Below are 9,972 nucleotides of genomic sequence, written 5' to 3'. Positions count from 1 at the left end.
ATTCAGTTACTGTTAAGATCAAATAGTTAGAAAAGCTGAGTTCGTTTAAAGAATACAAAGGGAAAATATGGAGCCCCTGCAATACGTAGTCAAATCCGAGGATTAAGGCTCAGCTTCTCTTGGTCAGTCCAGCGTAGGTGGGAAGTAGGGGTAGTGCTTTGGGGGGCCGGTGAAAGAGTGAAGTCTTGGCAAATGGAAACTAAAACTGTCAGCCAGTGAAAACCTGCAGTGTGCCTAAAAGAAGCTTTAAAAAGTTAACAAACTACGGGATAAATCTAAGGTGGGAATGAAAATTAGAGTGTTGTGAGAAAACTGAAATCCATTTACTCTTTGACAGTCTAAAAGCAACTTGAAACAGCAAGCCTAAGTTCCTAGCTTGTCCTTAAGGCTTTCTCCCCACTCCTTTATTCTCTTCCTTTCCTTTTTCGCAGCTTTTCTCATATGCAGTGTATGTACCCCGTAATTATCTCCCTGTGAGTCTTCCTTTAATTTCGGACTTATTTTTTCCCCCCTCTTTGTTGCTCCCAGACCCAAGCCTCCTTTTCCTCATATTCTAGTATTTGTTCGCTGACGGAACAGAGAAGGGGTAGCGAGGCAGAAAAGTTTTGTGGTTTGGAAAACTTGGGCCTTTGTTGTGTCATTTCCCCTACCCCGTCACGCCCCCAACCACGTGACCAAGAAAGGCCGGAATTTTGTGAATGGAGCCGAAAGGTGGCTGCAGGGCGGGAGAGGCTCCGCCTCTTTTCCTAAAGCGGCCAATCTCCTAGCGGAGCGCTGCGGGGTCAGCAATAAACAACAATGGTCTGGGAACAGACGGTAAATTATTGGCTACCGAGAGAACCTCGCGGGGGCTGAGTCTGAAGCTCCGCCCCCTCCCGGTTACCATCGTTACCCGTCAGGCTCCAGCCGCAGAGAAGGTCTTTGGAAACTGTTGGTCAGGTTACGGGGGCTGGGTTATCCCGGGAGTGTTGGGCGGCGGGACACACTTGCCGCCTGACTGCACCCTCAGAAAGTACCCTGGAGCCTCACGATGCTAGCCTCGAGGCCCGGCTGCGCCCGAACCCCTCCCCGGCTCGGGTAAATGTGCAGTTCCCGCTCAAAATGCTTGTAGGTGCGCGCCTTAGGACGGGCTAACTCCGATTTACTACTTTCAGGGAACGCACGGTGTGTGTCCTTGCTGTCCACAGTTACTGGGTGTTTCCCCAGTAATAAGTTTTTTTTTTAATATTAAAAAAATTTTTGACCCATGACCTCCATGGGTCCGGAATTGAGCCTTGTGCGCTCACACTCCGGTTTAATACGGCTCCATAACGTTCCATTTAAGGAAGGAAACTTTCAATTAGAAATTAAGAACTGCAGCACGTTTCTCAAAGGGCTGAACAGCTGCCGGAAACATCCTTTGGTCTCAAGCTCTGGTCGCCACCAGGATCACAAATGAATTTCAACACCATTGAGTCCCTGGTCCCATCCCCGAGGCCTCTCATCCCCGGTTGGGCCGAGGCTTCTGAAGTGACTCTTTACAGCTCTAAGCCCCGTAGGAGGGCCAGGGCAAGTGGTTTCAGAATTGCAGCCCTCACTTTTTAACGTCCTAGTCATTGTCCTTGAAACCCGACCCCCCTCGCCTCTCTCCCCCAACTCCCGGCTCTGGCTGTTTAAAAGCTGGAGAGGAAGTGAAAGCGTCAAGTACAGTAAGTGATACCCTCCGCCTCCGTGTATACATAACAAAAGCTCAGGAAACGTGCGGGTCCCTAGGATATCCGAGCCACCCCTAACCTATCCCTGCACCTCCCCACCTCCACCAGGGACTGGAAACACCTTGTCCCAGTGCACACGTGGGACAAATTTTATTTTAATACTTTACCTCACCTAGATCGCTCTGTACTTCTCCCTTCCAACGCAACCACTCCTGAAGCAATTCCTCTGCTTCTCCCAGGTGCTTTCCCCATAGATTTTACTGTCCCATGAAAGATTTACTTGAGGATGACGTTAAAAAAATAATGTTGTTGATGCGCCATAATGGTTATGGTGGGTGTTGAAAAATGGGAAGAGAACCTGGGCCAAAAACTTAGTGGGAACGAGGCTATAGTGTGAGGTGGGCTCCTTATCAGGTTCAAAATAGAGGGGCTGGAGATCTTGAGGGAGGGGTGGTGGGAGACTAAGGAGGCACGGTCTTGGTGGATCGCACTTCAGAGTATATATCTGACCCGAACGAATGTGCTTTAGGAAATCAGCCCAATTAGTGGACCAAACACACCAGTAAGGGGAACTGGCGACTCGAAACACATGGCTTCGGTGTCCCCGGGCGCCTTAACAATAAGCAGCGGGTTAGGACGGCAGTCGATTTGCTCTGTGGCGTTTCCAGGCTGTGGTCACCGCGCCAGCCGGCGGAGCACGGGTATGGGCAGAGGGGCGCGGGAGATTCACGAGCAGGGGCAGCAAGCCTCCTGATTGACAGCCCGAAATCCGATCTTGTGAAAGAGACGCGGAGCCAATGGGAGGCAGCGATCCATCAGTTTGGATTGGAGGCCCCTGGAGGAGAAGTAGAGGAAAAACCACCGAATTGAGCTCTGTCAGAGGCGCTTTCGGCTTCCAAGGGGGAAGTGCTGGGCAATAATTAATGTTTTTATTAAAATTGGAGGGAATTTTTTGCAGCCGTTCGCCTAGCGTGGCCTTCAGGTGGGTCTTTCCAACAACTTTTTATGTCTCTCCAGATAATTGCATGGTTGTGGGTTGCAAAAACTATCCTTATGAAAGAGGTGTCTCCGTCTCTTTAGTCCCGTTAGGTGCAAAGCAAGTCTCGTTGATCGCCATTGCTAGTTTTGCACACGTTTGCGAATCAGAGCTGCCCGGGGTACACCGACCGCGCAGGGAAACATCGAGAGTGTAAATAAATACATCGCCTCTGGTTCGGATTTTTGCTACTGCCGAAAATATGTAAATTGTGAACTCTCTTGTCTCTCTTTGGATCCAGGTGAAGGAGGCGGTGTAGGGAGGGTTGTTTTTGTGAATGGGACTGTCGGAGGGTAATTAGCTATGCAAATTCAAGAGCTTCATTCATGATTTTTTTTTTTTTTTTTTGTAGCCTAAAAGCCATCTTGTTCCCCTCTAGGTTGATAGAAGTCCAGATCCCGAGGAAATCTCCAGCTAAATGCTCAAAATATAAAATACTGAGCTGAGATTTGCGAAGAGCAGCAGAATGGATGGATTTTATGACCAGCAAGTGCCTTACATGGTCACCAATGTGAGTGATCAGTTCGAAAGTTGCTGTTTATAAACTTGACTCCGACGGAGGGGGTGGGGTGGGGAGGAGGGAGAGAATGAGGAGGGAGGGGGCAAGGGGGCTGGGACTGCAGATACTTTATCTGCTTTGTTGCCACTGTAGGGCGACTCTGCTTCTAGAAGCCCAGTCTTCAAAATGAGCTTACCTTTCAGTGATTTGGATAAGGCATAGTTTTGTTTTTAAGACTCCTTTTTCTGATTAAAGTGCTCAAGATGAGTGGAAGAGGAGATGGGGGGCAGCAGCAGCTGCTGCTCTCAAAGTTTTTGGCTGGGTTTGTCTGCCACATTGAAAAGAATGAAGTTGAGACAAATGCTGACACTTTTTGTTTATATGGGGTGTTTATTTTTTTCTTTTTTTTTTCATTGTCTCTCTTACATTTTTCATTTCACCACTCTGTTTTTGTTCTTTTTTTAGGGGTGTTTCAGGGAGAATAAAATTCACTGTGTTTTAATCTAGCATTGATCCAGCCTAAAACGACTTTAAGTGTAATTGCTTAATGTTGTTTTGATGTTGAGATACCATGAATATATGACTGATAAATAGTGTATTACCATCGGCACAGGGGAGCAACTCTCCCTGGCTGTTGAGTTCTCAGCATAAGCTTTCACTGTCAAATGAACACAGAAAATGATTATTGGAATTGATACGATGGACTTTTATTTTTCTATTTAGGGAGGAGATCCAGTAGACTTTTGTATGCATGTGTGTTTCTATGTGTGTGTGCCATGTGAGGTTTACATTCTTTTAAAGGATTTTATCTTTCCCTTTGTAGAATCAGCGTGGGAGAAATTGTAACGAGAAACCAACAAATGTCAGGAAAAGAAAATTCATTAACAGAGATCTGGCTCATGATTCAGAAGGTGAGGTTTGATTTTGGGCTGAATCCCCCCTCTTTACCTATACTTCCCACCCTCATAAAGAAGAGAAGCACTTCAGTCTTACCTTAAGAATAATACACTTTCAAATTACTGCATTTAACCAAGACTTTTATTTGGAGCAATTAACATGATGTGACAGTTTGCGTTGAGAGATATTTTATGGCTCTGTCACAAACTAATGCAAGAAGGAAATAAAAACAGTGACAACCTTCTTTTAATCATTCTTTTGTGTTTAAATACCTTTGTCCATATGGCATACAAGTAATCCCATACACTAAGGTAACAATTTTGAAATATCCAACACAGTGGGACAAATTAGGCAGCTGTGCACACTGCTTAATTTCTCTTTTCTCCTGTGTTAGAAGTTGAGCAATGTAAGTGATTGTTTGATTTCCCATCCCCTTACACTAAAACCATATACTGTTATCAAACTTTTCATTGATGATTTTGATGACCACATGGTGAGGCCTTAAAATGTTCAATGAATCATAATCAAGGCCTAATTAGTAATTATAATACCTATTTGGGAAATTGGGTCACAGATTCTTTTCATGAACTGTTGGTAGGAGGTCAATATATTATAAATTATTCCAGCCCTATGCAGGCATTCATAATAAACTTACCATACTTAGATTTAATTACCAAAGTTCAGTTTGCCATTTAGATTAGGTATATTGGATTCTGAAACATCCTCAAATCTTCATATAAGTATAAATAAGTTACACGTGCCTCTCCCTCCCCACTATGACAGAATACACAGTTTTGGACTTGATAATAATCAGGTACCAGAGAATTATCTCTCTGACTTTTGTAAACCTATTCCTGTAGAAATTTTCTTCCAAAATCTTGTATTTAAAAGTTGTCCCTTTTAGTTTTGAGGCGTTGAACTTCAAAACATATAGTACTTTGAGAATTATACAATGTACTGTTACATGTTTTATATAAGATTCGGAAGATAGAAATAAAACGTTTTTCAGTCGTTCTGATTTTTCCCCTACTACTGTTTTAGCAAGAGTTGAATATATTTAAGAAAGGTTTCTGTGGATAGACATGCCTTTACCTCAGCCTTTTTGAGTTCTAGTGTATGCGTGTTGTTTGAGGTCCCTAAGCTTATTTATTAAGCTAACTGTTAAAAAGGGGAAAAAAAAGATATTGAGAAGTATTGCTTAATAGACATCAAAATGGGCAGGATTATTGATATAATTAAGTTACAAATCCTGATTTCTTTTTATATTGACTCCCCTCCCCAAATTAAATTGATCTATAGTACTAATTTCATGACAAACATTTCCATTTAATGTAGGCTAAAGGTTTGCAAATCTTTTGTTTATGTCTTTGACTTGTTTTTTAGAACTCTTTCAAGATCTAAGTCAATTACAGGAAACATGGCTTGCAGAAGGTAAGGCAAAAAATTGCTTTCAAAGGAGGGGAAAAGCAACTCTAGAAGGGGAGGGAAAAAAAGTCCTGAACTTGCTGTCTTCATGTTCAGCCCAATTAATTGAGCTCTAAAAGAGCCACCTCATGTGTCATGCATACATTAGAGCCTCTGATGAGTTTGTCTTCGGGGAATCTGGGACTGCACTACCCAGTGTCATCACAAATTACCAGGAGAAATTGCTTCCAGCTCACAATCACATCTGCTTTTGGCAAGAACTAATGCACCAAGACTTCAAGTTCTAAGCCTCTGTTCAGATTTTAATTGCAATTGATCAGGTTTATATTATTGTACCTCGAGAGACCTCCTAGAGCCAGAACTCGGCTTGCTGTTTCCTTTAGAGCACCGCATATCATTATTTGGTGTTCTGGCGGAGGACTTTTCTGATGGCAGAAATTAGTTTCTCTGGGTTCATCAGGACGGGATGCTTCAAGATTTAAGTGCAAGTGTCTTCTTTCCACCTTGTTCACAACACAGAACGTTAGGTGTGTATCCAATGCTAAGGAAATCCATGGCTTTAAAATAAATCTTGGGGGGATTGGAGGATTTTAAAAATGTTTTCTGTTTGTTACTATGATGTGATGTTTGTTGAAATTGATCTTTGCTATTATAACACTTTTATTAGGATTTATTTAATATAGCAAGGAGATATTTAAAGGCATTACTTTTATTTTTGATAAAATTTTGTGTTGCAGTCTATTGTATCTTTTTTTGTGAAACTTTATTTTATAGGAACGAGGAGATATTGCTTCAGTACAGCTTTATACAACTTGAGAAATGTCTAATGTTGAGGGACTTTTGTTGGCGTCTATAATTTGAAATTTTTCTTTTGGATTTGGTACACTAAATGTGAAATAATAATTTTATCCTACGATGTGTTTTGTGGGAAATACAAAGAGAAAATTATAGATAGTTAGGTATTGAGTATAGTTGTGTTATTTCTGTCTTTGCATTACGTGGGAAACATGCAGTTTTTGGAACAGATTTTTAAGATGGTTCAAAGAAGAGAGAGGGTCTCTTTAAAAGGAACCCAAGCAATGCTGTTGCTACTTTGAGGCAGACTGCTGTGTTTTTTCCAGTGGTCTTGCTTGCAGTTGATCAAGTTGCTGTTAGCATGTAAAATAAGTTTCTTTGTTTTGCTGATATTCTAGTTCTTCCAAAGGGCTTCTGCAATCTTTATAAAGCTTTTAAGTTAAATAGCTTTTCCAGTATCCCTTTGCAAGGGTGATTGTATTTGTATGTTAATGAAAGGTAAGTATTAATGAAAGTTTTAGTTACATTTAAAGGTCATTTTGCTTGTCACTGTAAATGAAACTTATTGCAATAGATTACTTATTATTGCAACATAAGCCATATATTCAAATGTAACTTTCTCAAGAAAAATCTGCACAGAGGCTCTTGCATGAATTTTATCTGTTAGTTTTGCAAAGTTAAATGTTGTGAGAACACTATGTTTATGAGGGAATTTATTCGCTTATCCAGAATACCTTCAGATATCTATTTTAATTGTTCTGGAAGGTTTGTTGGTTCTTAAGATGTTTAAGTCTCATTGATTCCAAGTCAGTGCACTTGCTGGCAGATTTTGAATGTGCACAGCAACTCTGTTCCTGGAATTTAAAAATGTGGAATCTGTGACAGACTCTTACCATTTTATAATCAGTTTCAGTGCAGTGTTTTACTTTTGACTTGTTTTGTTTCTTTGTCCCTCAGATAAGTGATTTGGTAATTTATCCAAGTTTATTTTAAAACTCTACACTGAATATTCTTACCCATGGTAATTAACTTACCTGTAAATCAGATCTGAAGATTTAGCTTTATATAAAATAAACCTAGAAAATGATTGATGTATGTGAAAGAACATGGACTTTTACTTAGAAAAGAATTTATAAGCTTAAATAAGTTCAGGAATTAATCCTCGGAGTGTTTTATTGAATACCCAGGTGGGCTCCTATTTACAAACCATGAGTAAGATTGCATTTGAGGATAATTTAAACATTTGTTCAGAATACTTTACGTTAATGTATCCTGTCATGATATAAGCATAACATTAACTTTATTTCTAAAAATCTAAGAGTAAGAAGAGAGGTGGGTTTTTAAAATTATCTGTTAATGGACTGCACATTTATTTTTAGCAATTTTATATAATTATGTTATTTGCATTAGCATGTTAACTTATCCCACATCTTGAACAATATTAGCTAAGAAGAGATCTCAAAATTATACTAGTTTATTTGTAGCTAGATCTGTTCATTTATGTTCTTCTGGTCATCCAGAAATTAAAACATTGCCAAACTGGCAGACTATAAACGGTTCACATATTTCTTTTCATAATTCTTTATCGCCAAGAAAGGGACCATGGAATTTTAAGTCATCTTGACCCTTTTTAAAAAGACCATTGGCAATTAACCAAGTTTCTCCCATAAGAATCCCACTGGGAAGTTAAACAGGTCTAAAAATGTTACTAGGCAGGAGAGTCAAGGTACTTGTAACGTGTCATATGAATTTTTAAAAAATTATCAAAGTCCCTAAATACTTGGGAAATAATATTGTTTCAGGTTTAATTTATTTTTTTCCTGTAAAAATTTTTATAAGGTAGACCCGAAGTGTAACATGGATTGGTCAGAGGTAAATTATTATGGATTATGAAATGTGTTTTATGTCCAAGGAAAAATTTGGATAGATAAGGTAGGACTTATTTGAGGGTGGGGTTGGAACCAGTATTTTCAATTCACTAAAGTCCTCTCCAAAAAATATGCTTCCATTCTTCCCCCAAATTTCTAAACAGGGATCAAAAATATGTTTTTGAAGAATATAACTTTATATTAGTATCAGTTTTGAAGTACTAACTGCAATTTTAAGGTTTTTTAACATATACACCACAATTTAAAATAATCACATCTTATTCTGAAGAAAATTGAAAAGGTAATGTTTTCAGTGACCAGAGTAGCAGTTAAAAAAGTGAAGAATGTGCTTATTTTAAATTTTGCCATAGCCAGTTTATATTGTCATTTTACTGTGTACAATTCTTTATTTATTGATTCTTTGACTTTTGAATTCGATTGCCACTGACAGAAAGGCAATTCCAATTATTTGATCCCATGAAATAATGAGTTCAAATATCAATTCTATCAACATCCTGGTAACGTCCTGTTTTTTTAAGTGGTGCTTTAAGGAAGGGCATCCTAGAAATTCATAGTTAAAATGGAACCTTTTGTGTGGGGGGGACAGAAGTAGAAGGATGTAAAATCTAGTTAAAAGAGGATCACGTTCTTTTAAAGTTGCTTGTTAAAGTTTACCTTTAACACAACTTAAAGAAAAATAATACATTTCATATGTATCTAATATAAATACATAGCAACTTTTGAGTGTTATTTTTGATGTTGGTCTAGATGTCCTTGAGGTTTCTTTTCATCAGTAATATTAAGGAAAATTGTCGATAGTGATTCGCTGCCATCAGGGTAGAATGTTTTTCAGTTGTGTGGTAAGTCAAGTTTCATGCTGCCAGGACACTTTAGTCAAAGTTGTGCCTCCAAGAATAACCTTTCTACACTAAAGATTATTATTACCTCATGCCCTCATGCCGATAAGCTTTTTTCCTTTTGTTTTATGTGACCTTCTATTAATAGTCAGGTTTGCTGAAAAGTAAAGATGTCATTCTATCTCCTCAGTTCACTTTAGTGGCTGATACTAAATTTATAATCAAAATCATTTATTATGAATTTCATCAAATAATATGTGCTCTTGTTACTCAATATACATAATGCCACCCATAATACACAGTAGTCATAATGTACTCATTTTTATTTTTTAAAAACTAGACTGTTTCTTTTTGAAACGGAACATAAATTGGGTATGGACTCACGATTTTTTTTTAAATGTGAGGCAGTAAGGAGAAAAAGCTTTAAAAACTACATTATTTTGTGTGGTTTAAATAAAAAAGGAATTGAGAGTTAGGCATTAAATTACAGAAGTCCATACTATTTCTTAGAGTTGAGCAAGAGTCATTGTATGGGGGGAGGGGGGAGCTACTCTCCATCTTTTTCTTGTACCAGGAAATACTCTAAACTATGAAACAAAGACTTCTTGTTTGGACTTCATTAAAGGGTAGCAGGTAGAGTAGATGTATTCTGTTTCTCAACATTTATTGGAAGTATATAAATGCATTTTCATCTAGGGTCTATTTGCAAAATAGAAAAATTTGTTAAAAATAGAATTCGGATTTGATGTAGCCTAGATATCGGTTTTCCAGAGGGTCCTAATACATGTTAATGAAATATTGCTGAACTTTTCTAATTCAGTTACAGAAAGTGTATAATTTCTTGAATTTCATAATATAACTTTATTTCCTTTGACCTGTGCACAACATTGTAATTAAAATA

General features: G+C 38.7%; 1 protein-coding gene across 10 annotated transcripts in view; it reads left to right on the top strand.

Annotated features, from left to right (window-relative positions):
• The first annotated feature begins 2,331 nt into the window (after positions 1-2,331).
• The window catches only part of ETV1 (ETS variant transcription factor 1), a 96,289-nt gene continuing 88,648 nt past the window's right edge, over positions 2,332-9,972 (top strand). For 2 of the 10 annotated variants that reach the window (XM_060304677.1, XM_030857158.2), the window contains exons 1-3: positions 3,480-3,615; positions 4,053-4,140; positions 5,510-5,557. In XM_060304677.1, coding sequence (XP_060160660.1) covers positions 3,493-3,615; positions 4,053-4,140; positions 5,510-5,557 — 259 coding nt within the window. In that variant the 5' untranslated portion in view covers positions 3,480-3,492. The other 8 variants (XM_030857164.2, XM_030857161.3, XM_030857162.3 and 5 more) reach the window with 8 other exon arrangements.

The sequence above is a fragment of the Globicephala melas genome, chromosome 9 (genome assembly GCF_963455315.2).
Source record: "Globicephala melas chromosome 9, mGloMel1.2, whole genome shotgun sequence".
NCBI classification, from domain to species: domain Eukaryota; kingdom Metazoa; phylum Chordata; class Mammalia; order Artiodactyla; family Delphinidae; genus Globicephala; species Globicephala melas.
Note: the sequence above shows the minus strand (reverse complement) of the source record. Positions and strands in the feature narration are given on the sequence as shown.